The 27,568-nt window shown below is 36.1% G+C and overlaps 4 protein-coding genes across 6 annotated transcripts in view; 1 reads left to right on the top strand and 3 right to left on the bottom strand.

Annotated features, from left to right (window-relative positions):
• Positions 1-6,986, bottom strand: part of LOC114288433 (putative anion transporter 4, chloroplastic) — a 26,398-nt gene extending 19,412 nt beyond the window's left edge. The window contains exon 1 of one of the 2 annotated variants that reach the window (XM_028231938.2): positions 6,451-6,986. In XM_028231938.2, coding sequence (XP_028087739.2) covers positions 6,451-6,963 — 513 coding nt within the window. In that variant the 5' untranslated portion in view covers positions 6,964-6,986. The remainder of the gene's footprint in view (positions 1-6,450) is intronic. The other variant, XM_028231945.2, reaches the window with a different exon arrangement.
• LOC145822573 (uncharacterized) lies at positions 169-1,963 on the top strand. Its single transcript, XM_082919915.1, has 2 exons — positions 169-977; positions 1,058-1,963. The coding sequence occupies exons 1-2, from the start codon at positions 498-500 to the stop codon at positions 1,901-1,903; spliced, it is 1,326 nt and encodes a 441-aa protein (XP_082776041.1). The 5' UTR covers positions 169-497; the 3' UTR covers positions 1,904-1,963.
• An 8,589-nt stretch (positions 6,987-15,575) lies between the features above and the next one.
• LOC114288342 (homeobox prospero protein) lies at positions 15,576-17,100 on the bottom strand. Its single transcript, XM_028231854.2, has 2 exons — positions 16,511-17,100; positions 15,576-16,208 (listed from the first exon to the last, which is right to left on the bottom strand). The coding sequence occupies exons 1-2, from the start codon at positions 16,542-16,544 to the stop codon at positions 15,754-15,756; spliced, it is 489 nt and encodes a 162-aa protein (XP_028087655.1). The 5' UTR covers positions 16,545-17,100; the 3' UTR covers positions 15,576-15,753.
• Positions 17,101-18,046: 946 nt separating this feature from the next.
• On the bottom strand, positions 18,047-22,040 carry LOC114288420 (protein NRT1/ PTR FAMILY 8.2). 2 transcript variants are annotated; one of them, XM_082919917.1, is made up of 5 exons: positions 21,838-22,040; positions 20,771-20,971; positions 20,465-20,682; positions 19,764-20,320; positions 18,047-19,085 (listed from the first exon to the last, which is right to left on the bottom strand). In XM_082919917.1, exons 2-5 carry the CDS (start codon positions 20,874-20,876, stop codon positions 18,239-18,241), a joined length of 1,728 nt encoding a protein of 575 aa, XP_082776043.1. In that variant the 5' UTR covers positions 20,877-20,971; positions 21,838-22,040; the 3' UTR covers positions 18,047-18,238. The 2 variants fall into 2 exon arrangements, with proteins under 2 accessions (XP_082776043.1, XP_082776042.1); XM_082919916.1 differs by having other exon boundaries at positions 21,818-22,040.
• Between the last annotated feature and the right edge of the window lie 5,528 nt (positions 22,041-27,568).

Raw genomic sequence — 27,568 nt, forward strand, 5'->3', positions numbered from 1 at the left:
GTCATTGCTTCGGGAAATTGGGAATTTGGTCCAGACGAAGATGTTCACCTCTACCCTCTTACTCGAACAGTTAAAGAGGGCAAGGGTAAGAGCTCAGCGCCAATACTTAGTTATTTCTTTTCCAGGTCTTCAAAACTTTCTGTTTCTAATGTCTTGTTTGTTTGTCCTGCAGATCTTCATCAGCCACCAAAAAACTTCCGCCAATCCTTTTCCCAGGAAAAGATTTAAAGAAGCTCCTAGCTCTTCTAATCCACAAGCGCAAGGCTCCCCTGTTACTGAATTTTATTCCGACATACAAATCCACACTGCCCGACGTCCCGAAAAAGAAGAAGAAGAGTCTTTCTCCACCCTCTGCCACAACTCTTCCCACTACTTCCACATCACGAGCAGACGAAGGATCCACTTCTGACCCAGCCGATCTGCCATCTACTTCAGCCCCATACTTAGTCCCAATACCAGAAAGAAAACGTCGGCGTCGACTTGTCAAGACTGCTGAGATGGGTCGCCCGAAGCCTATTGCTGTAGATCTTTTAGCCGACTTACCTGCCGATGTTGATGCTGTTCCAGCTCAATCCATGCCCCCACCAAAGCCAAAAAGAATAAAAAAGGCTCAGCCCAAGGCCAAAGCCGCTGAGGTTGAGGCTGAGGATGCTCTGCCCATCTCACAATTGGCTGAGAGTAAAAAGAGTGCCTCTGCTTCTGCTAAGAGGTCTGCTGAGGCCCAGCCATCGGAATCCACCCAATCAAAGAAGCCGAGGTCATCGTCTGTGACGACCTCGGGTTCCAAAATACCAAAAGTCCCTTGGAGACCAGAAATCACTCTGGAAGATAAGCCAGTCCTAGCCAGCGACAGTGCTGATGACATAAACGTCGGCGTGGCCCTAAGTACTGCTCTACTCCTCCCAGGCGATCTTGAGCGAAACGCCAAGATGAGTGAGTATGAGAATTACGCCTTTATGCTGCAACACTCTGTCCAAGTAAGTGCCTTTGTGTTGAAATTTGTTTTCTCTCTTAATTTGTAAAGGTTTGTAACAATTTGTGCCTTGTGTCCTTTCAGGCCGTCCAACATGCCCACTCCTTCTCCATGCAAGCTTTCGAAACAAGGGAGAAGTTGGCCGACATGAAAAGGGAGGTTTCTGCCCTCAAAAAGGAGAACAAAGCTATTCTGACAAAGATGAAGAAGCTGGAAGATCAGGCCGAGGCTGCCACTAAGGCCCAACAGATGGCCGAAGAAAAAGCGGAGTCTGCTGAAGCCATAAAAAAAGTTGCCGAGGCCGAGAAGAGAGATGCCGAGGTAAAAAAAGCTCAAGCCGAAAAAGAGCTCGAGCAGGCCCTGGCCACTAAAAACGCCGAAATTACTGAAGCCGATGAAAAAGCTTACGCCCAAGGAATGGCCGATGTTGCTGAGGACTATAAACTGCAAGTTAGGCAGGCATGCAACAGGGGCTTTTCCCTTGGTTGGATGTCCCTGGCCAAAAAGCTCAATGTTCCTGAAGATTCTCCTCTGCACAAGGCTGAAGCTATTCCTCTCCCATTCCCTCCTCCTGCTCCACCTTCAAGTCAAGCTGAAGATGAGGCACAATCTGAGGCTGAGGATGAAGATAACAATGAAGATGAGGCCTTGGTGAGGAAATCCAAGGATGCTACTGAGGCCAAGTCCCCTCCTTCAACTGAGCAAGTCATGGACTTAACTTTGGATGAAGAGGGTGATGAGGTTGGGGAGGCGCCTAGGGAAGCTGTTACAGGGATATTATCATCCGACCTCCTTTTAGCTGAAAGAAGTCTTGACAAAACGCTTGCAGAGATTGATGCCGAGCTGGCTGCAGAGAAGGCTGCCGAAGTAGTTCCCCAAGAATCTACCGAGGTCCAGACCCAAATCGCTCCTGAAACTAAAGAATCATAACTTGGATGTCTTCCGTACTCTTTTTCTTTTTTTTTCTTTTTTTTTTTTTTTTTGCATGCTTTAAAATGGAAAGGCATGCAAAATATTCCAAGGATAGAATCATACAGACACAATCAAGAGAAATTAAAGATTAGAGCGTTCAGACGAAAACAGTTGCAGTTGTATACAAAGAAGGCACTACGGCCTACCAGAAATAAAGTTGTATCCAACAGAAGCAGAAGATACATCAGCTAACTAGAAGAGCTTACATTCAAAACCAGAAGTACAGGAAAGCTTATATTATCCAAAAAAAAAAAAAGAGTACGGAAGACATCCAAGTTATGATTCTTTAGTTTCAGGAGCGATTTGGGTCTGGACCTCGGCAGATTCTTGGGGAACTACTTCGGCAGCCTTCTCTGCAGCCAGCTCGGCATCAATCTCTGCAAGCGTTTTGTCAAGACTTCTTTCAGCTAAGAGGAGGTCGGATGATAATATCCCTGTAACAGCTTCCCTAGGCGCCTCCACAACCTCATCACCCTCTTCATCCAAAGTTAAGTCCATGACTTGCTCAGTTGAAGAAGGGGACTTGGCCTCAGTAGCATCCTTGGATTTCCTCACCAAGGCCTCATCTTCATTGTTATCTTCATCCTCAGCCTCAGATTGTGCCTCATCTTCAGCTTGACTTGAAGGTGGAGCAGGAGGAGGGAATGGGAGAGGAATAGCTTCAGCCTTGTGCAGAGGAGAATCTTCAGGAACATTGAGCTTTTTGGCCAGGGACATCCAACCAAGGGAAAAGCCCCTGTTGCATGCCTGCCTAACTTGCAGTTTATAGTTCTCAGCAACATCGGCCATTCCTTGGGCGTAAGCTTTTTCATCGGCTTCAGTAATTTCGGCGTTTTTAGTGGCCAGGGCCTGCTCGAGCTCTTTTTCGGCTTGATCTTTTTTTACCTCGACATCTCTCTTCTCGGCCTCGGCAACTTTTTTTATGGCTTCAGCAGACTCCGCTTTTTCTTCGGCCATCTGTTGGGCCTTAGTGGCAGCCTCGGCCTGATCTTCCAGCTTCTTCATCTTTGTCAGAATAGCTTTGTTCTCCTTTTTGAGGGCAGAAACCTCCCTCTTCATGTCGGCCAACTTCTCCCTTGTTTCGAAAGCTTACATGGAGAAGGAGTGGGCATGTTGGACAGCCTGAAAGGACACAAGGCACAAATTGTTACAAACCTTTACAAATTAAGAGAGAAAACAAATTTCAACACAAAGGCACTTACTTGGACAGAGTGTTGCAGCATAAAGGCGTAATTCTCATACTCACTCATCTTGGCGTTTCGCTCAAGATCGCCTGGGAGGAGTAGAGCAGTACTTAGGGCCACGCCGACGTTTATGTCATCAGCACTGTCGCTGGCTAGGACTGGCTTATCTTCCAGAGTGATTTCTGGTCTCCAAGGGACTTTTGGTATTTTGGAACCCGAGGTCGTCACAGACGATGACCTCGGCTTCTTTGATTGGGTGGATTCCGATGGCTGGGCCTCAGCAGACCTCTTAGCAGAAGCAGAGGCACTCTTTTTACTCTCAGCCAATTGTGAGATGGGCAGAGCATCCTCAGCCTCAACCTCAGCGGCTTTGGCCTTGGGCTGAGCCTTTTTTATTCTTTTTGGCTTTGGTGGGGGCATGGATTGAGCTGGAACAGCATCAACATCGGCAGGTAAGTCGGCTAAAAGATCTACAGCAATAGGCTTCGGGCGACCCATCTCAGCAGTCTTGACAAGTCGACGCCGACGTTTTCTTTCTGGTATTGGGACTAAGTATGGGGCTGAAGTAGATGGCAGATCGGCTGGGTCAGAAGTGGATCCTTCGTCTGCTCGTGATGTGGAAGTAGTGGGAAGAGTTGTGGCAGAGGGTGGAGAAAGACTCTTCTTCTTCTTTTTCGGGACGTCGGGCAGTGTGGATTTGTATGTCGGAATAAAATTCAGTAACAGGGGAGCCTTGCGCTTGTGGATTAGAAGAGCTAGGAGCTTCTTTAAATCTTTTCCTGGGAAAAGGATTGGCGGAAGTTTTTTGGTGGCTGATGAAGATCTGCAGGACAAACAAACAAGACATTAGAAACAGAAAGTTTTGAAGACCTGGAAAAGAAATAACTAAGTATTGGCGCTGAGCTCTTACCCTTGCCCTCTTTAACTGTTCGAGTAAGAGGGTAGAGGTGAACATCTTCGTCTGGACCAAATTCCCAATTTCCCGAAGCAATGACAAAGCCATCCCCGGCTCCCTTGTTGGAGTCCGGGAGGTCGGCTACAATTTTGAATTCAGTAGACCTCGGCTTGAGGTAGTAGACGTAACCTCTTTCCTTCAGGTTAAGGGGGCACATGGTGTAACAATACTGTACATCGGCAAGGGTGATCCTAACATTCTCCTGCCTAGCTAGGGCTATGATACCATTAATCACTCGATAGGAGTTGATGGCAAGTTGCATAGGGTTCAACTTGTAAAAGTGAAGAATTTCGCGAAAAAGAATGTTAAGTGGGAACTGGAGTCCGCACTCAGTAAAAGCTACTATGGGAAAGGGCATTGAAACATCTGTGGGCATGATAGAGTCATTATCTTCTCTTCAGCTAGCCTCAGATGGACATCGGCAGGAATAGAGAACTCCCGCCTAAAGTACTCAAGTTTGGTCGAGGTATCTACCCTATGTCTCCACATACCCATAACGTCGGCCTGAAATCAGAGGGCTAGATTTCAGAAAGAAGGTGTTGTCAAGGGGCTATTGGGACCTCGGCAAAACCCTAGGTAAGGACTGATATGGCTTGTTTCAGTTTTTTCCTAAAAATTGAAGGCTCTACAGACAAAACCCAAACCTAAATCTATGAAGGCAAAGATTGAAAGCAAGAATTAAAAGCAGAGATCTGGAAAGGAAAAACAAAAAACAAAGAACGACGTTTCAGAATCAAAGAACAGAGGTATGGTTCTTAAAAAGCAAAGGAAATACAGAAGAAAAAGGTCAAGAACAGTGGCAAGAAAAGTGTTGAAACAGTGCAAGTGTTCAAGATATGGGTAAAAATCATGAATAGACACATCCAGATAGATAGTTCAGTAAATCAAAGGTTTGAAACAGAGCAGTAATGGCAGTACGTAAAACGAAAGCACATAGAAGAAATTGGGAATGAGAGGAGCGAAGGCTTACCAAAACAAAAGACGCCGGAATAACAGTCGCCGAGGTAAAGCAGCGGTTGCAGACACAACGGAACGACGAAAGCTTCAATGAAGGAATGAAGACGATTGCAGAGCTTCGAGCAAGATCAATGGCGGATTTGAGAAAGTTTAGAGAGAGAGAGAGCCAAAAAGCCGAATACAAAAGTAAAGAAGTGAAGATGAAAAGAAAAGTTTTGTAAAAAACTTGAAACGGCGACAATAACACGGCATTTATTACGCCTGGAGGAACGCGTGCGTCAGACGGCGCAGACGGATGAAAGACGATTTACGGGCGCGTCGCGGACACGGGCCAATAAGGATGTAACACGTGAATAAAACGGTTGAAAAGTGATGTATGACAGCTCATACGCATAAAGGGATTCATTTGAAGTTCTTATTCTCCGATGAAGACATGTGGGCCTAACGTGAATGATCTCGGCCAAAGAGCTCTTACGCCGAGGTAATAGAAGAAAATACAGATATAGGTTCTATCACCTCAGAATGCCGAGGTAATAGAACCTAGGGGGCAGTTGTGGGGATATATTTTCTAAGTACCAACACGTGGCATGGTGACGCCATCGTGTCAGCCGAGGTGCCACGTGTCGTGGTAGCTGTGCCGAGGTTATCTTGGCGATGCCGAGGTTATCTCCAAAGATATCAGAATCCGAGATAAACGGATAGGGGATAAGAGTTCTAGAGAAAAGATAAGACTTTGCTAAGATAAGGATAAAGCTCTAAGGGAGTTTATCTTTATCTCTTGAGGAATCCAAAGTAAGTACTAAATTAGAATCCATAGAAGTCAGGCTTCTAGTAAGACTTGGATTGAGTAAACTATAAAAGAGAGGCACCCCCGTGGGTCTAAGGTACGCAGTTATATACTCAAGCTTGTGAGTTTAGCACTTAATTATCTTTGAGAGATATACTGACTTGATCGTCGGAGTGCTCCCGGGTGGAAGAGCCACCGCCAGAGCCCTTTCTTTTTGTTACAGGTTTGCTGAAGCCATCTATTTTGCCAGTGCTCTCTAGCTGATTACTAGACGGGCAGTGTGGTCAGAAAATTACTCACACAAAAAACAATATACATTTTATTTTCCAACCCTTTGCGTCCCTCATTCTCTCCCTTTCACCACCCTCACTTAAAGTTGTTCAAATTCTTAAATGACCTTTTACCCATCAAACTAGGCTACTAATGTGGACAACCTGAAATCAGAAAACCTAACAACTAAAATAGATGAAATCAACAGTTGAGGAATAAAATTTAAAAATAAAAAATGACAATAATTGAGGTGATCAAAGTGAAATTAAGCTTTATCAACTCAAAGCACATTGCACATTTAACCATTTTTATCAAATTTTGAAGCTCAATACATCAGAAATCATAGAACCACCTGAACAACGCCGGCGAAGGATTGACGCCAGCCGTTGGCAAGCGAAAGAGGAACGATGGCCACCGACATAACAACTCGGTCCGCGTTACAGAGCGACAACGCCAAAGCCAGCATCGCCACCACTTTAACTCTCTCCGAAGTAATAAACTCCAAACAACTCGGCTCGCGCAGCGCTTCTTCATCTTCGTACGAAAACCAGCCGCTCGCGAATCGCCGAACATCTCTCGAAGAATTCCCAACTCTGATCGGTTTGAGAGTGCGAATTTTACATGCGTCGAGTGGAAATGCGATTCGCGAAGTGGTGCGAGAAGAGAATCGATCGACGCATGTCCTCTGGTATGGTGATTGTGAGAGAGTGGTGAGAGATTCTTGGGTTTTGATGATGATGGGTTTAGGGTTTTGAGAGGTCCAGTAGGAACTACAACGAACCGATCGATCGAGAGGGAGTGCCCAATTCATGGTGAGTGGAATGGAATAGCCACGGATGGTAGAGAGTGACTTGTGTCGTCGCATATCATTTTACAAAGGAAAACTATTATGTAGTATTTTGAAAGAGATTTTTATTGATAAATCCATTCTAGAGTTGTTATAATTTATTAGGTCCATTAAAGTATATTATAACCTAATTAGTACCATAAATTTTTCTAGATATTTCATAAAGTCCATTTTTCTAATTTAATATAATTTTTTGGACTATTTTGCCCCTGTATATATATATGTACAGTGTTAATACGTAATAGGTGCCTGTTTCTTCGTTCATGTAGTTTGGCAGTTTCTATTTTACGCTTTTCATCATAAATCCAATTCCGAGAGTTACGTTTATGTTTTGCATGCTCGTTGCAAGGATTGGTTGTGCCAGGGTTTCATCCTTGTTGTTGGTGTCTGGTTCTGTAGTTTGCGAGTGAAGACGACGAAGAGGAGGGTGTTCGGTTGTTACATTTGCCGGATTATAACTACTTCAAATCAGTTTTTTTTAACTTTCTGTACGATTGTATGATTGCATGATCAAGGTTAGTATCAATTTAGTTATGAATACATGTTCAGTTTATGGTTTCATTCGTGTAATGGAGCAGATGCTCTGTTTTTGGATTTATATAGATTGAATGCTCTGTTTTTTCAATTATATGCATTTTACGTGGTTATGTGGAGGGGAGTTCATTCGTATTATGTGAAGATTGTGTAGTTCTCATTTGACTTCGATGCATGCGTAATGAGGCTCTGTGTGGATGATTTGATTATCAGTATATATATCAATGTCAATCTGCGCATTTTGTGAATGTGGAATATGTGAAGAATGTGGATGTTCTCATTTTAAATTGATGTTTGCTTAATGAGGCTCTGTGAAGATTGTTCACATCTGTGAAGATTGTTAATGTTCGCATTTTACTTTGATGCTTGCTTAATGTTAACATCTTGTTAATATCAATGTGAATGTTTACATCATCATAAACTGATGTGAATGTTCACATCATTATACACTGATGTGAATGTTTACATCATCATACACTGATGTGAATGTTCACATCATTATATTATGTGAAGATTGTTGATGTTGTCATTGGACTTTGATGTTTGCTTAATGTTGACATCTTGTTAATAGTAATGTGAATGTTCACATCTTCATATTGTGAATTATGGATTTAGCAGTTGAAATGTACACGTAGTCATCTATTTTTTGCACAATGTGAATTTTCATATACACTGATGTGAATGTTTACATCATCATACACTGATGTGAATGTTCACATCATTATATTATGTGAAGATTGTTGATGTTGTCATTGGACTTTGATGTTTGCTTAATGTTGACATCTTGTTAATAGTAATGTGAATGTTCACATCTTCATATTGTGAATTATGGATTTAGCAGTTGAAATGTACACGTAGTCATCTATTTTTTGCACAATGTGAATTTTCATATCGATTTTCATTACTGTTCATTGTTGTGTTTTTGTGTTTTTACAGGAGATGGATACCTTTATGCTATTGGTGTGTACATATGGTTGTAGTACAACTGTAATAATTGTTGCCCGCGCAATGTGTTATTCTCGTTTGGTGGAGTGTTTGTGTGAGAAATGGGATGAGTTGTCTGCTGGTTATATTTCATTGTTCTGTAAACTACCTGGGATTAATAAGTGTCATTTGGACAATGAGGAAAAATTTCAGAACATAGTACTGCTTGCTAAATCAATGGGGGTACAACATGTAGAAGTTGTGGTTGAGTTGAAGGGTGATATTGGTCAGTCAAGTAGTTTGGGATTGCTGCGTGTGGGGGTTGAGGATGAAATTGATGCACTACGGAGATTTTGCCACCATAAGGAGAAGGTGTTGTTGTCAGCCCCTTGGGCAAATGGTATTACGCATGTAGGACAACGGTTTATTGGAGGTGCACAAGAATTTCGTGACGTTTTATGTAAGTATGCCATCCAATGTGGGTTTAAGTTCACATACGTGAAGAACGAGACAACAAGAGTTACTGCTGTGTGTGCGATGCGGGACCCAATAACACAAACAACTTGGGCATTGATGTCACAATGTGAATGTTTACATCATACGCCATCACAGTATCGAGTGAAGTTTGGGGTTTCTGACATTAATGTGAGCATTCACATGATGTGAATGTTCACATCAGTGTGCACTACCCTAAACTTACCCAGTAATCAATAGTAATGTGAATGTTCACATCATCCATGTTTGAGAAATAAATTTCGAACACGACAACAGTTATTGGGCAATGTGAATGTTTACATGGGTGATCACATTATGTTATAATTTGCTAAAAATCAAAGGGGGGAACCAACAACGCCAAACTACACCCAATAACACAAACAACTTGGGCATTGATGTCACAATGTGAATGTTTACATCATACGCCATCACAGTATTGAGTGAAGTTTGGGGTTTCTGACATTAATGTGAACATTCACATGATGTGAATGTTCACATCAGTGTGCACTACCCTAAACTTACCCAGTAATCAATAGTAATGTGAATGTTCACATAATCCATGTTTGAGAAATAAATTTCGAACACGACAACAGTTATTGGGCAATGTGAATGTTTACATGGGTGATCACATTATGTTATAATTTGCTAAAAATCAAAGGGGGGAACCAACAACGCCAAACTACACCCAATAACACAAACAACTTGGGCATTGATGTCACAATGTGAATGTTTACATCATACGCCATCACAGTATTGAGTGAAGTTTGGGGGTTCTGACATTAATGTGAACATTCACATGATGTGAATGTTCACATCAGTGTGCACTACCCTAAACTTACCCAGTAATCAATAGTAATGTGAATGTTCACATCATCCATGTTTGAGAAATAAATTTTGAACACGACAACAGTTATTGGGCAATGTGAATGTTTACATGGGTGATCACATTATGTTATAATTTGCTAAAAATCAAAGGGGGGAACCAACAGTGCCAAACTACACCCAATAACACAAACAACTTGGGCATTGATGTCACAATGTGAATGTTTACATCATACGCCATCACAGTATTGAGTGAAGTTTGGGGGTTCTGACATTAATGTGAACATTCACATGATGTGAATGTTCACATCAGTGTGCACTACCCTAAACTTACCCAGTAATCAATAGTAATGTGAATGTTCACATCATCCATGTTTGAGAAATAAATTTCGAACACGACAACAGTTACTGGGCAATGTGAATGTTTACATGGGTGATCACATTATGTTATAATTTTTTAAAAATCAAAGGAGGGAACCAACAGCGCCAAACTATACCCAATAACACATTTACATCAGTGTGTACTACTCTAAATTTACCCAGTAATCAATAGTAATGTGAATGTTCACATCATTCATGTGTGCAAAAACAAATCCCGAAAACTACAACAGTTAGAGGCCAATGTGAATGTTTACATATATTTTTACAAAATTAATCCCGAAAACATCTATGTTTGATGACATTATGATTGAGAAGCAGAAGGAGGAATGGTATTCCTTACTTTTGTTCGTCATGGTTGGTGGGTATGGATCACACTCAGTGGATAAAATAAACTCAATGGGGCGACAAGAATCTTCGAACGACGAAGCACCCTCCTTCCGATGTGAAGCTTCGCAGTGGTGAGACGAAGAGGAATCTAGGGTTACTGGATGCAATATCAGTATCGTTTCGTCGATTGAGTTTTTGTTTTGGAAATTTTGTGGATTGAATATTTCGAATAGGAATGGGTTTTGGCAGAATCGGTTTCACGCGGGAGAGGCGGAGAGGGTTATTTCGTCCTTTAACAATTAATGGACCTAATGGAATATTCAGAAACAGTTTGGGTTTTATGGAACAAAACAGTTATAAATAGGACTTATCAAAAAATGGCCCATTTTGAAAATTTGAAAATATATATATATATATTTAATTTATAAATTATTGAAAAAATTCAGAAAATGAAAAGTTAAAAATAATAGTTGCCAAGATATGAGGAATCAAAATTAATCGGATTAAGATCCATTTCATTCGTGGTTGTAATAAAAGATGTCCATTATATTATCTAAAGATTGTGAAATAATTATGAGAATTTATTAATATTTTAAGGGTAAATTATACTGACGCCTCCTGAGATTTAGGTTTATTACAATTTTCTCCCTCATCTTTTGGAAATTACATCCCCTGAGATTTAAAGTTTCATTACAGATTCCCCCTTTAGCAATTTATTTTTGAGTGCTACTATTAGCACCTGCCAAAATTCTTTAGATCCCCTATTTTATAATTTTTTTTTATTATAATTATACCCTAAAGTAAAATTACATTAAAAGACATTATTAAATGGAACATTCACCTATTAATAAGAACTAATACTCTATAATATTGGACACCTACCCCCACCCCCAACTCTAACTATACGTATTCCATGTTTTTAAACCCTAAACCTATTACTTTTCATAACCAACTAATATAAATCCTAAATCTATTATTTTTTATAATCATCTTAAATCTTGAATGTGTCATCTTCATCACCATCATCAACGCTATTGAACTTGAAAGTTTTGCTTCAAGTATAACGTATACTTCATCACTTATTTCACTGTGTAGAGCAATGGAAGACGATGACAACAATTATAGTGAGACCGGCGTTCCATTAATAAGTTTATCTGTCTTGTATTAACATTTTCGGTCATTTTTCGGTCGTTCTTGTTTCGTTCGAACTGTTCGGTACTGATTTGCTGATTGTTAGAATTATGTTCGGTAATACAGTACCAAACATAATCCTTTCGTTCAATACATAGGTTTTGAACATTAATACAGATAGTCAGTTATGTAATTTTCTTTGTTAAACTAACCTAGAATGGAAAAGAGTGAATTTGAATTGATTTAAGTTATGTATTTTGAATGGATTTAATTCATGTTATTTTAAGTTGTGAATTGGAATGGATTCAAGTTACACAGTGATGAACAAATTTTGTTCGGACATACAGTGTTGACAAGATCATTATTGTTCGACAAAACAGTTTTGAACAAAATACATTTTTTCGGCTACACAGTGGTGAACAAATTATTTTGGGCTATATTCAGAATTCTGATGGCGATACATTCAGAATTCTGATGATGATGGATTATTTTGGAAGCGCTGATACAGAAACAATGGGCATCCAACACCGCCCACTGTACGCTTATCTTGATGATGATGATGATGATGAATGTGATTGAATTTTTTTATAGGTTTTGATAATAATGGCACACTAAGAATTCGCATATCTGGACTGAAAATTAAACAAGTAGACGATGATGATGAACAGGCCATGGCCATGGCTATTATGTCTTCTTTTCTTTCAGTCACTGTGAACAACCCAACATGCAATAACGTCCGAGTATCATCTGTTTTCTTCTTTTCTTTTTCATTAGGGTTTTTTTAGGAATTGGATGAAAAATTAGGTGAGTGTGTATTTCATTGTGAAAATGTTATGAATATGGGTAGATTTGGTAATAAGTGGGGTGTCCAAAAAAATATTATTAAAATTTAGGATTTAGGGTTGGGGTCCAAAGAAATTGGGGGTCCAAAAAATTTTGATAGGTGCGATTAGCAGCACTCTTATTTTTTTAAATACCAATTTTGCCCTCATTAGGTAAATTACATTGACACCCCTCACATTTTAGAAATTGCAATCCCCTCCCCAAGGTTTAAAGTAGCATTACTAATTGCCCCCTCGGTTAGTATTAGTTGAAAAAAAAAATCATTAAAAAAAAATTAATAGGAAAAAAAATTTAATTGAAAAAAAATTTTGTTAGTAAAATTTTTAAATTTTTGTTTAAAAATCAACATAAACTCATTTTTTGAATTTATGTTTTTTTCTCAAATTTACAAACTGAGATAACCATTTATAAAGTAAAAAAATTATCAAACAAGTTTTTATGACATTTTTAAATTTTTTTGTAAATATAAATTAAAAATTGAAAACGAAATGGTCACTATACAGGCTTCAGATGGTAAAAATGTGATAAAATTAACAAATAATTAAATAAGTTATCAACATAAGAAATGACTTATTAAAATATTCTTAGGTTATGTATGGTTTGATTTTTAGAATTTTTTTTAAAAAAATTAAAAATTAATTTGGTTAAGAAATAAAAAATAAAAAATAATTATCATTTAAGGGTAAAAAATAATTATCATTTTAACTTTTAGGCAGGTTATATACATACGTATGACTGTTTCAATTTAATTTGTAAAAAAATATTTCTAACCACTCGAAAGATAAAAGTTATATAAAAATGATAATTATTTTTTATTTTTTATTTCTTAACCAAAATAATTTTTATTTATTTTTAAAAAAATTCTAAAAATCAAACCATACATAGCCTAAGAATCTTTTGATAAGTAATTTCTTATGTTGGTAACTTATTTAATTATTTGTAAATTTTACGATATTTTTACTATCTGAAGCCTGTTAGGTAACCATTTTGTTTTCAGTTTTCAAATTTCAATTTATATTTACAAAAATTAAAAAAAATGTTATAAAAACTTGTTTGATAATTTTTTTTGATTTATAAATGGTTGTCTCAGTTTGTAAATTTGAGGAAAAAACGTAAATTCAAAAAATGAGCTTACGTTAGTTTTTAAACAGAAATTGAAAATTTTACTAACAAAATTTTTTTTCAAATAATTTTTTTTTTCAAATAATTTTTTTTCCAACTAATATTAATCGAAGGGGCAATTGGTAATGCTACTTTAAACCTTAGGAAGGGGATTGTAATTTCTAAAATATGAGGGATGTCAATGTAATTTACTCAATGAGGGCAAATTTGGTATTTAAAAAAAATAAATTGCTGAAGGGGGAATCTGTAATGAAACTTTAAACCTCAGGGGAGAGATGTAATTTCTAAAAGGTGAGGAGGGAAATTGTAATAAACCTAAACCTCAAGGGGTGTCAGTGTAATTTATCCATATTTTAAATTTAAAAAAAAATAATTACAAATCTTAGATAATGCAATGGAGGTTTTCCATTACAATTTTGAAATAGAGAGGATCATAATCTAAATTGATCATACTATTTTGGCAACATGGTTTGGCAACAAACAACTAAAAGTATCACATCACTTCTCGATTTTTCTGCATATTATTTTATAAAATTTAATAAGTCAAAAAAATAAACTAAAGAATAAATAATTACAAAAAAGATGATTTTTTTTAATAAAATAACTACAATACCCTTTCTCTGATTTTTTTTTATTATTCTAAAAAAAAAAAACAATTTAGAGGATTGACCAACTTTTCAAACTATTTGGGAAACTAATCTGCTTTTTGAAATCGCATTTTGGAAATACGATTTTGAAATTAAAATTGCATTTTCAACATGCAATTTTACTTGGAAATCGCATGTTAAAAATGCAATATATCTTAGTGAAGTACATGTCATCATAAATTGTATTTTTAACATGCGATTTCAAAGTAATATTGCATGTTAAAAATGTAATTTCAATTTAAAATTACATTTTCAAAATGCGATTTTAAAAAATAAATTAATTTCCCAAATAATTTGAAAAGTGAGTAAATTCTCTAGATTATTTTTTTTTTATAAAATATTTATTAAAAAAAAATCCCTTTTTTCCTCCATCTCTTCCTTTATCTTTTTGAAAACCCTCACCATTTGCAAATAACACCGCTAGCCAACACCACCCCCTCCTCCTAGTGGTTCGTGCAACTATGAAGAGAAAATTTAATGAAGGTAAGATGTCTATAATTGAATGGAAAAAAAGCATGTAATGAATGTACACTCAACCCTCCTTAAACAATGCCATAATAATTTTAATTGATAAGATGTTGCTAAAAACCACGCCAAAGTGTGGTCTATAACTGCATCTCTTAAACGTGACATCTTTTTAAACGTTATTTTAAACCATTTTTCTTATAATGTCAGTAAACTTCATATTATACAATGTTTCTTTTTGCACATGACTTATCTGGTAGAGTCTAAATTGGTTGTGAGAGAAGTCATGAAACCCATAGTCGACTGTGGGACACAATGTAACATCTTATCTCAGATTGGTTGAGAATGTAACATCTTATCTCACATCGATTCGATAGAAAGTGATGCAAACTCACTTTTCTAGTAACACTCCCTTTTAAAGCTGCAAGGGTGTAGTGCCAAGCAATACAATATTGTCGCGATTTGGGATACAAGTGTCAAAACTGGTCTCAAACTAGGATCTATCTTCAGCTATGTGGGCAATACATCCTTTTGAATCCCATGAGTAGGAGCGGAAGCATGTGCTGGATAGAAAAAAAGTTGCAACATAGGGGTGTCTTATATACTCAAGATCATCCTAGCAAACTTTTGATGTGAGATGAGATCATTACACACAACACTGTGAGTTCCACAGTTTTTTCTGTGACTGGAGACGAGTTGGACCCCCATATTTTTGTGGCGATGTATGACTTCTCCCATCTAGAGCCGTTGTTCTTTTCAATATATGTTTTGTTCCAAGTCAAGTATAGTTTTTTCTGGGGATTGTTGGTCAGGTTGTCGATTCACTCTCTGAATATATATATATATATACATGGTTAGTCTCATCTACCCACCATAAAAAAAATAAAAAAGTCTCATCTCACAGAGAACATGTACATATGGTAACAAGAAGCATTCATGGATTTTGAACCACTTGCCAACATAGATAAAACCAAAATGAATAGAATTAACAATCAAACACAAAGAACAAAAATGTAAGGCCACACCTTGGATCAACCAAATACCAGTTATACTCCTTCCAACACTTGAGACTCAAAAACCATGACATAACATTCATACAAAGATGCTTCTAACTTGTTTACTCAACATCAAACCCTTTCTCTTGCAGCTCCGAAAGGACTTCATTTCTCATCCTAATCCACAGCTTCAGAGCTTCTTGCTCGAACTTCTTGTCCTGCAACTCCTTCTGATAATTGTACGAGTCTTTATCCGATTCGATGACGCCTTTTGGACCAATTGTCGTGCCGATCATGCCACCCTTGGCAACAAACTCCTTCATTGCCTCCTCGTCGCCAGGGTATGGAAACTTCCGCTGCTCGTACAGGTGGGCCAACTCTCTCTCCTCCTTGGGCTTTGGCTTCAGTGTCCACCAACCCAATGGCGATGTTTCGTTGTAGAGCCACGCAACACCGAACAGAGTGTACGTGCATAGCAAAGCTTTGCCCACTTGCTTCCAGAAGTGATGGTCTTCCTTTCCTAAACCAATCTTCTTCAAAAACTTATCGGAATCGAACGATTTGGCGAATAGTAGCCCTGCAAAAGAGTAATATATGAGTTTGTGTGTGCGTAATTGTTTTTCTTCGACATTTTGTCGAACAGTTTATAGGCAATGTTGATAAACTACAGTCACATTTCAAAGAAGATGGGATCGAATACACGGTCATCAGATTTTTCAATGGGACTGAAATCTAATTCAGAAAACTGGGTCGTCGAATTCATCCCCAATTTTGATGACAAAAAAAAAAAAAAAAAAAATCTTGTTTCGGGGTCCGAGTGGGGATGATTTAAAATTCACTGATAATGGAGATGATGATGATGAATATTGAAGATCTTACCTGTTTTGGCTTCTTGAAATCGTTTGCGAACCATTGACAAGTGCGAAAGGATGATACTATGTTTGACGAAGGAAGTGGTGAATTCGGTCGGTGTATGCGAAATTAGCCAATAAACATGAGTCCGGACCAAAGATAAGGTTTTAAGTTTTTGTTATAAAGTTTGGGGTTGGTTTGGCATGTTTAAAAAAAATTAAAAAGTAAAAAAGTAAAAAAATTAAAAAGTCACTGTATTATTTAAATCATATTATCTTATTTAAGTCACATTACTTGTTTGACACATTACTTCAAACTCAACTCATATTTCATAAAAATTCAAAAAGTGTATTTATTTAAATCATTCCAAACAATCCTTACTCAAAAAAAAAAGTTTAGTATTATGAATAATAATTTCTAAATGATGGTAGCTGAAAGATTTAAAATATAAAATAAATAAGTAAAAATGAATATTAAGAGTAGTATTTTAAGGTTTTAATTATTTTTAATTTAAAAAAATCAAATCATATAATATATATAAAATAAATATGACAGTTGTTCTCATTCCGCTTCTGTATTATGGTTGGAAAAATACACGCGAGGGATGTGGTGAAATTGCCATCCTTAGAGCATCTCCAACGGTAGTAGGCATTTTACTTATTTAAATATTACTATAAAGTATACATTTTATTTTGCCTATCAACTGTTTTATGTTTTTACTCCAACCATGCTCTTTATTTTAACTATTTATCTAAATACTATTAATTTTATAGAATGCCACGTCAACAACAAAGATGGAGGGAAATGATCCTAATGATTGAATACATTTTGCCTACCATTAAAGGCTAGCTACATGTAGCTAGTGAATATGAGTTGAGCCAAAATGCCTAATCATATGCCTAGTGCATTGGAATTGAAAAAAGTGAATCACACTAGGCATTTTAACTAACAAGTATTATATGCCTAGTGCATTGGAGATGCTCTGTGTGTTTTGAATATGTAATAATTGTTTTTATTGGTTGAGAAGACAAAAAAAAATCTAAACGATCCATCAACAAATATTATTGCATACGGTGATTGAAAGCATTTTTTCAATACAACTTTGAGCCACAATCTGACCTAATCTCACAAAGAGTGTAATGGCAAAGAATTAATATCCCATAATTGATGCACATAAGCGTCACTCCTAGTCATCCTAAAGACTAGAGCTCATATCCTCTCGGTCACTCTACCACGTGAGAGTAAACTCCCAACACTCTTGATACAAATATAAGATTTTTTAAATGTGAAATTGACATTTTTATTTTTATTTTTATTTTTAAATACAAACAAAATTATTGGACAAATTATTTCCATTCTAGCTAGTATACCGAAGCGTATAAATATAGAAATGATTGAAACCCAATTTGAAAACCATAAAAATCTAATATGTATCAGCTAATATTAAACACACTACTAACACAACCACATAGAATGTGCTGTGATTTTCTTTACATACTGTATAGCATATGATATTTGAAAGCAGACTGTATTTACACAAACCTTTAGCTAGAATCACAGTAGTAAAAGCCAAGAAAACAAAAAAGAAAATTTCACAACTATATGTATATTGCTTACAACACACTGGCACTCCATTTTCAACAACGCTACGAAATCAGAAAAAGTAGTCCATAAATGAAGTATAGACTAGATTCATTCTGGGTATAACTTACATCACCTAAAATTTCAATTTACACCAAATATTTTATTTTGAGACTACTTTTCATCTGAACGGACAGTCCCCACCGGCCTTTTGTAGGTGTACCACTTTGCCACCAAGAGATAAACTCCCAAATTGAGCACACTCAACACGGCCAAAAGCCAGAAAAAGTAATCAAGGTGACCACGGTTGAGATTGTCTGGTATCCACCCAAGACTCCCATTCCTAGTACTAATAGAGGTCACAATAGTCACCAAAAGAGAGCTCAAGTAGTTCCCTAGTGCAACTGTGGTGAGCCATAGAGCAGTGCAGAGACTTCTCATGGCATCGGGTGCTTGCTCATAGAAGAACTCCAACTGCCCAATGAATGTGAACACCTCCGCGCACCCAACAAGGAAATATTGTGGAACTTGCCAAAAAATTGACATGGGCATCTCCAGGAGATCATAGTAGTTGTTCTTTTTCACTATTTTAAGCCTAATAAGCTCCAAAATCCCCGCGGATAACATGGAAAAGATTGATATGACGAGGCCTATGCCTATTCGCTGGAGCTGTGTCAGGCCACTTTTGTGTCCTGTGTATTTTCTAGCCACTGGGACGATAATTCGATCATAGACTGGGACCCAAAAGAGGACACTGAGGGTGTCAAAAATGCCTAGTGAGGCAGGTGGGATCTTGAAGCTGCTTTTGCCAACATGAGTGTTCATTCTCTCTCCTTGCAACACGAAGAAATTGCCCATTTGGTTGTAGACCGTGGAGAAGAGGATGCCGGTTGCCCATATAGGAAGCAATCGCACGATGGCTTTGAGCTCCTCAACTTGTGTCACTGTGCAGAGTCTCCATGGGTCCGGTGAGCTATTTCTATGATCTGATTGTATCTCCACAGCCGCCTTATCAAAGAAACTGCACAAAAAAACATTGGGTAATAATTGGAAAATGAAATAGAAAAAGAAATATTGAACTGTTCCTACATTTCAGTTTACTGTCAAGATGTTTGGAAATTCTATGGAGATTACTGAACCATTCCCACATTTAAGTTGCCGCCCTTGACTGTGTTTTGCATTCATGGTTTTCAAAACAAGTTTTATAGCCTTTTGCAAGGTTACTTGGAATATGACACTTCTCTGATCAAAACCATGACAGTCCTTCAAATTTTTGTCATCATTTTCATGATAAGCTCAACTTCAACATTGAATTTCAATTCCAAATATCACTCATGAATGATTGTCGAGCTATTTGGAAATTCTATGGAGATTATATTAAGTTCCCGCCCTTGACTGTGTTTCACAGTTATCGTTTTCAAAACAAATATTATAGCCCTTCGCACAGTTTATTACAATATGGCACTTTCTCTAGTCAAAACCATGACCGTACAATTTTTTGTCATCATTTTCGTGTAATTTTAACTTCTGCTTTGAAAATCAATTCCAAATGTCACTCAGGAGATACTAAATTATGACATAGCTATTGAATGATTTAGAAACCTTGTTAAACCAAAAAGAGGAAACATTTTAGATGTCTTTGCATTTTGAAAGAAATCAAGCAAAACCACATTCATCAATTCAAAATTCAAACACTTACCCAAGATCTTTTGTGTGATCAAGCTTGCGGCTTCCTTCTATACTAGCAGACTCTCCATCTTTAGTCTCATACAAAAGAGCCTTATCTTCTGGCACTTTAACCCGATATTTCATCAACGATGCTACAATCACCTGACATATGCGTGTCAGAGGGCTTCCCCCAGGCTTCTGGTTCCTATATAAGCGGGTCCCAGAAAAGAAACTCGCCACAGCAATCGCCATGGTCACCGCTGGAATGCCAAAACCCCATCCCCAACCCACATTGTCTTGTATGTAGACCAGCACAGAAGAGGCAATGAGTGCACCAACGTTGATTGAAAAGTAGAACCAATTGAAGAAAGAGCTCTTGTGCTTCTTCTCGGTCTCATCAGCATCATCGAACTGATCTGCACCGTAGGATGAGACACATGGCTTAATCCCACCGGTCCCCAGTGCTATCAGGTAAAGTGCAACGAAAACAACTGCGCTCTGTGCATGTGTTGGGTGGCAATCATCTTTTGCGTAACAAGTCGGCTTTAGGCCGTGCACTGTCGCTGACAATGTCAACAGTGTCATTCCCTAGATGCATTTGAAACATATTCAGTTTTTCACAGCAAAAAGCAAATCAATTCAAACTAAAATGTTTCAAAACCAACATAAAACCTAGTCAAATAAGTTCACCGGGTTGATAAGCATAGATGAAATTCAACAAACCAGACTTACAAAGACATAGATGATTGAGAAGCAGGCAATGGTCCAATATCTTCCTAGATAGGCATCGGCAACAAATGCACCAATCAGCGGTGTGATGTAGCATGTCCCGGACCAATCTGATTGATTTTTGGAAGCAGTTGCACTCGGCTGGTTGAGTTGATGCTTGAAATAAAGCACCAAATTGGAGCTCATTCCATAGTATGCTAATCTTTCACAACATTCATTCCCTGTACATAAACAAAAAAATCAAATAAAAAATTCTTCAAAATTATCAATTTCTGGTAACATGAATAATCAATGGAAAACATAAAATACCTAGGATGTAAGGGCAGGCTTTCCAGGTTCCTGTTTTCTTCTTATTGGCCGGATTACCACGGTAATCTACGGTCCCATCTTTTGTATAGTTATCTTCTTCTTCCATGGCTTTTTTCTACAAACTGGTGTTTGATTGTTTAGGGATTGCCTCCGTTTGGGAATTTAATCAAACACTGATGGAGCTCAAAAAATGTGCCAAAACTGCAATGAACGGAGCAATTGGGAATGGTTTTTAAGTTGAACAACTACAATGGACAGCTTAGCAAGATAAGCGAACATAAGTCAATTCATTAGAAATCCAATTCTACAAATTTTATTTTATTTTCTTTTCTTTTTCATTACGAGTCTAGAACTAGCTGGTTGCCAAGCAGATATAGGGTTCGAATAAAAAAGTTCTGGTGATTTTGCAATGATTCCCAATTTTCTTTTTCAATCATATGCCATCTACCCAAGAAACATACAATATTAGAAGCAGTGAAATCAAACCATGAAACCTGACTTCACTCTCACCTAATGTGCTTGGTTCATGGATTTGGAGTGAGATTTGGAAAGAGAAAGGAAAAAGGCCCTCAAATCTATGAACCAAACAGAGTCTCAAACTTATCAAACTGTCAACAAAAACTTTCCACCAGCAAACAATTGTTTTGAATCTTGGATTTGTGAAAGGAATACAACAGGAAAGGAAGGGCAAAAGAGAAACGAAAATTTTTATTTTCAATCCACAAATCACTCTATAAATCCACGATCCAAATACACGCTGGTTGGGAGATTTGAGAAGGAAATTGGAAACGGAAAAAAAGAAAAAAAAAGTGAAATATGAACATAGTTTCACATACTTTTTCCATTTTTCTTTTCCAAATTACCAACCAAACACAGTATAAAGAAAATCTTCTGAAAATTAACAATACAAATAGAAATGAAAATTTTTTGTTTCTCATTTCATTGGACTTGGAAACTAAAATTAAGGAATAAATAAGCAAGTAGATAAACAAATAAAGGACAAAATACTATATATATATATATATATATTTTGAATGTGATACATACTTGAGAAATTTAAGCAATACCCAGAAAGCAGTTTAGGCTCATGAACAGATCTCAAGGAGATGAGAGCAGCAAAAGAGGATTCACTCAAGTGAACAGTGAAACACAGTGGGCATTGCTCACATAACTCAAATACTGTGAGTGATATTTCGTTTTGGGGTCTTTTTGATTTAATATAAATAGATGATAATGCAAATGATGAGAGAGATGTGTCGTGAAAGTCAACAAAACAAACATAGGTTTCTCAAGCGGCATGTGTGTGGCTGTGGCTGTGGCTGTGGCTGTGTGCGCGCGGACCCACACCAATAGCAACGAAAAGTAATCCGTTTGGGAGGTGAGTTTATTGGTTATTTTAATTGATAAATCTATATAATAAGAGAGTAGTGTTTTTAAAAATGTATAAAATGTAAGAGACATATATTTTCTTTGATTGGCTCAGATCAATTTTAATATCTATTCATGGTTCAGATCAATTCTTCAGATGATGTTTTCGCCCAACACTCTACCGTCTATTTCTCCACTCTTCTCCCTCAGTATCTAACCTCTGTGTCCCCATCTACCCTCTGTCTACCCATCTTCCCTATCTATTTCTCTGCCTACCCTCTCTATCTCTCCCTTCCTCTCCGTTCTTCTTCTTGATTTTTTTTAAAAATCTCAGCTATTGCCTTCATCAGAGCTTACACCGTTGTTCAAATCAGAGCCTTCATCAGAGTCTTCATCAGAGCTTACACCGTTGTTCAAATCAAAGCCTTCATCAGAGCTTGCACTGTTTGCACTCTGGCACTCCGACACTTTGGCACCGTTGTTCACTCCGGCACTTTGGCACTGGGTTAGTTTTTTTTTCCTTTGGTAACTGAAGAAGAAGAATAAAATTGACTCAATCATCAATCTATTTTTTATTAGTCATCAATCCAAATGGAGCCTTCATCAGTGCTTCTACGTTTTTTATCGGCACTTTGGCACTGGGTTAGTTTTTTTTTTGCTTTGGTAACTGAAGAAGAAGAATAAAATTGACTCAATCATCAATCTGTTTTTTATTAGTCATCAATCCAAATGGAGCCTTCACCAGTGCTTCTACGTTTTTTATTAGTCATCAATATGTTTTTTATTAGTCTGAATTCAGAATTTGGAGCTGATTTTTATTAGTCATCAATCTGTTTTTCATTAGTCATCAATCTGTTTTTTGAATCAATCATCCTCCATAATTAACTAGTTCATCCCTTTTTCTGTAATTAGTAGACCTGATTGAACAAAAAGGGCAAGACTTGGTGTATAGCTTAAGTCTAAAATAAAGGAAACGGAGTATTGGTGTATAGCTTAAGACTTGGTGTATAGTCCTTGGATATATGTATTGGAAACATGAGTACTCTGGAATTCTGAATAATGAAACATGAGAAAAAGTATGGGTTTGTTTCGTAAGGACTAAGGACTTTCTGTTTCCTTGGATATATGGGTTTGTTATATTAAAAATACCATCCCAGCTAATCAATCCTTAATAATATTTTGAATTTTGAATTTCTGTTTCCTTGGACTTTCTGTTTGCTTGAATTCTGAATTTTGAATATTTTGAATTCTGAATCCTGAATGAGTTTCTCAATTATGAATTTTGAATTTGTTGTTTAAATTATTTGGATTTGTTGGTGATAGTTGCAGATGAGTTGTTGTGCTGTTGTATTTTTTGTTGGGTTTGTGTTCAAGCCTAATGATGTTTGTGTTCAAGCCTAATTATTTGGATTTCTCTTTTGTATTTGCTTGCTTGAACTGGTTTCTCTGGGTTAAGGGTTTGTGTTCATATCTATTTATCTCAAAGTATTCATATCTAATAAACATATTAAATATTTGGTTATATCATTAAAATATTTTGAATAAATAATATTAGACAGCACAGTATTCTCTTATAATGTATTCATATCATTATGGAATTGTTAAAGTATATTCATATTAAAGTATATTCAAGCATATACGAAAGAGAACTGAATTTTAATATTAAAGAAATATCATCATGGAATTGTTAAAGTATATTCATATTAAAGTATTCTCTAGACATATCTAATTTAATATTTTAATGATACGTTGACTCAAGAGAATACTGACTCAAGTTGAAGACATAAACATAAACTGATATGGAATTGTTAAACTAAATATCATTATAAGAGAATACTTAAACTAAATATAAAATTGTTGATGTGTTTAATATTAAACTGTGCTGTTTAGAGAATACTGTGAAGTCTTCAAGCATATCTAATTTAAAGTATTCATATCATTAAAATATTATTAATTTTAATGCATTTAATATGGGCGCGGGTTGGCACCATATAATAATGCATTAATCTGATGACTAATAAAAAACGTAAAAGCACTGATGAACGCTCCATTTGGATTATTTACATGTCTAACTTCGCTCTCAAACTTATCATATCTAATAAACATATTAAAATAAACATATTTGCGATACATCACAGTTATTTATTTGTTGTTTGTGTTGTATACAAGTTTGATGGGCTAAAGATATTTGAGTGACTTTTTAAAGATGACTTCACTATTTAATCATTCAAAATAGTTTGGGCTAAAAATATTATCAATGATTTCTTAATGGTGGTTATCAAAATATAATTATCACTTGGCTGGTTCTGTTTTTGAATTTGTAATTCTGAATTTTGAATGTGTTCTTTAAATTATTTGGATTTGTTGGTGCATGTTAATGGTGATAGTTGCAAGTCTTATACTATTCATAATCATCACTTGCGTTGCGTTTGCATGTTTTTCTAAGAACAGTGGCCCAAAATTTGCACAATTTTCATTTCTATGTTTAAATCGATACTCAATTATATTTTGTTCTCATTATTAGTTATCAGGTAAGCTGTTTGAGTAGGTGATGGTTGATAGATATATACACACTGAGGAGAGTCAAAATTAAAGAGTAGTTGCAAAAGAAGGAGGAGAGACAAAATTAAAGAGTAGTTGCAAAAGGAGGGAGTCAAAATTCAAGTTGACTCTGTTTTTTATTAGTTGGCTCTGTGCTCATGGCGTATAGTTATCAGGTAAGCTGTTTGAGTGAGGTAAAGAAGGAAATGAGGATTGGTAGGAAAGGAGGATTGGTCACTACAAGAAAAATCACCTTTGGTCGCCAAAAGTCCATTTTTAGTCGTCAAAAGTCCACTTTTTAGTTTCCCCGAGTAAAATTTTTAGTCGTCGCTTTTGTTACGAATACATGGTCGCCGGAGGTATTGGCGACTAAAACTTTTTTAGTCGGCAAAAAACAGGTCTTTAGCGACCAAAGTTTTAGTCTCCAATAGTGATTTACACTTTTGAAAATCATACATTTAGCGACTAATCCTTTAGTCGCCAATACTCACTGAATCGCCGACTAAACCGTTTAGTCGCCAAAATAAAGACTTTTGGCGACTAATAATTTTTGTCGCCAAAGGTGCTTCCGTGAAAAAAAAAATACCAACTTTTTTGCTTTTCCTGAGATTTGAACGACCAACCTGTCCCACATTCTAAACCTTTAGCAACACACTCCCTCCACTATGCCACTACAACACCACATGAATATATATGCAATATATATTATTTATATAGTATATTGACCCGTATTAATATAAAACTATATATATAAATATAATTATTGTTATTCAATATAATTTATGTAAAAAATAAATTATTTACTAAAAAAAAATTGAGGCCACTTTTGGCGACTAAATCCAGTCGCCAATTCTGTAATTTTGGGCTACTAATTATTTTTTAGTCGCTAAAAAATAAGTTTTGCCTAAAAATAAATAGTTTTGGCGACTAAACCTGTTTTTAGTCGCCAAAAACGTCCCCTTTTGGCTACTAAACTGAATTTTAGTCGCCAATTGCCTGTTTTTAGCTACTAAATTTTTTTTAGTAGCCAAAAAGCTTCACTTTCAGCGACCAAACTGTTTTTAGTCGCCAAAACACGTATAATCGGCGACCAAACTGTTTTTTGGTCGCCAAAACCTATACTTTTGGCTACTAAATTATTTTAATCGCCAAAAATCGTCACTTTTGGCTACTGAAAAACCTTTAGTCGGTAAAACCCATATAATCGGCGACTAAATTGATTTTTAGTCACCAATGACTATACATTTGGCTACTAAATTGTTTTAATCACCAAAAGTCTTCACTTTTGGCTACTAATTCCATTTTAGTGGCCGAAAATGGCACTCTCAGCGACGAAAATAATTTTTTTAGTCGCCATTTCTGCATTTTCTTGTAGTGGGTATAGTTATCAGGTAAGCTGTTTTAGATTGGTAGGATTGGTTGATAGAAAGGAGGAGAGACAAAAATTGGTAAAACATAATTATTTGGTTAAACATAATTATTTTCGTTAGATATATTAGTATAATAGCTGTTTGAGTGAGGTTATACACATTTGTATTTTATCAAAAAAGATTAAAAGTATTATTATTGGAAGGAAAAACATAATAGATAAAACTGGTTTGGTGTTCAAAAAAAAAAAAAAAAAGGTTATACACATTATGTTTACTGTCAACTGTCATGGTTGATAAGGTTGGTCTCAAAATTATTTGGCTATTATACACAGGAAAAACATAATAGATAACATGCATTATTCTTTCCAAAATTTTCACTAAATCAAGGATGAACAAAAAATTTCACCAAATCTCTAATAATAATACTTTTAATCTTTTTTGATAAAATTTTAAAATAGAGTATGGATAGGAGATGGTTTTCTTTCATAAAAAATGGTATGGATAGGAGATGGTTTTTAGGATAAATTATACACAGAAAAAACATATTTGGCTATTAGATATATTTGTATAATAGCTGTTTGAGTGAGGTTATACACATTTATATATTTGGCTATTAGAAGGAAAAACATAATAGATAAAACTGGTTTGGTGTTCAAAAAAAAAAGAAAAGGTTATACACATTGTGTTTACTGTCAATTGTCATGGTTGATAAGGTTGGTCTCAAAATTATTTGGCTATTATACACAGGAAAAACATAATAGATAAAAGGCATTATTCTTTCCAAAATTTTCACTAAATCAAGGATGAACAAAAAATTTCACCAAATCTCCAATAATAATACTTTTAATCTTTTTTGATAAAATTTTAAAATAGAGTATGGATAGGAGATGGTTTTCTTTCATTAAAAAATGGTATGGATAGGAGATGGTTTTTAGGATAAATTATACATAGGAAAAACATATTTGGCTATTAGATATATTTGTATAATAGTTGTTTGAGTGAGGTTATACACATTTGTATATTTGGCTATTAGAAGGAAAAACATAATAGATAAAACTGGTTTGGTGTTCATTGGTTTGGTGTTCAAAAAAAAAAAAAATGTTATACACATTGTGTTTACTGTCAACTGTCATGGTTGATAAGGTTGGTCTCAAAATTATTTGGCTATTATACACAAGAAAAACATAATAGATAAAAGGTATTATTCTTTCCAAAATTTTCACTAAATCAAGGATGAACAAAAAATTTCACAAAATCTCCAATAATAATACTTTTAATCTTTTTTGATAAAATTTTAAAATAGAGTATGGATAGGAGATGGTTTTCTTTCATAAAAAATGGTATGTATAGGAGATGGTTTTTAGGATAAGTTTGGAATTTTTTTGAAAAGATTTGAAGATGCGAGAGAGTAAGGATTGGAGTATTCCATATCAGATCAAGCTTTTAATCAAATTTTCACTCAAATTTCTTGGTTTTCAATTTCATAACCATAACCATCATAAAATTGTTGTTGAGAGAG

This window comes from Camellia sinensis, chromosome 3 (genome assembly GCF_055761805.1).
Source record: "Camellia sinensis isolate YWXY chromosome 3, ASM5576180v1, whole genome shotgun sequence".
Lineage (NCBI taxonomy): Eukaryota > Viridiplantae > Streptophyta > Magnoliopsida > Ericales > Theaceae > Camellia > Camellia sinensis.

Coding starts and splice junctions, on each gene's coding strand:
- LOC145822573 (XM_082919915.1), top strand. CDS start 498: ATGGGTCGCCCGAAGCCTATTGCTGTAGATCTTTTAGCCGACTTACCT. Junction 978..1,057: donor TGCTGCAACACTCTGTCCAA/GTAAGTGCCTTT, acceptor GTGTCCTTTCAG/GCCGTCCAACATGCCCACTC.
- LOC114288342 (XM_028231854.2), bottom strand. CDS start 16,544: ATGGTTCGCAAACGATTTCAAGAAGCCAAAACAG. Junction 16,209..16,510: donor ATTTCAAGAAGCCAAAACAG/GTAAGATCTTCA, acceptor ACTCTTTTGCAG/GGCTACTATTCGCCAAATCG.
- LOC114288420 (XM_082919917.1), bottom strand. CDS start 20,876: ATGGAAGAAGAAGATAACTATACAAAAGATGGGACCGTAGATTACCGT. Junction 20,683..20,770: donor AGCCTGCCCTTACATCCTAG/GTATTTTATGTT, acceptor GTTTATGTACAG/GGAATGAATGTTGTGAAAGA. Junction 19,086..19,763: donor GATCACACAAAAGATCTTGG/GTAAGTGTTTGA, acceptor TTTTTTGTGCAG/TTTCTTTGATAAGGCGGCTG.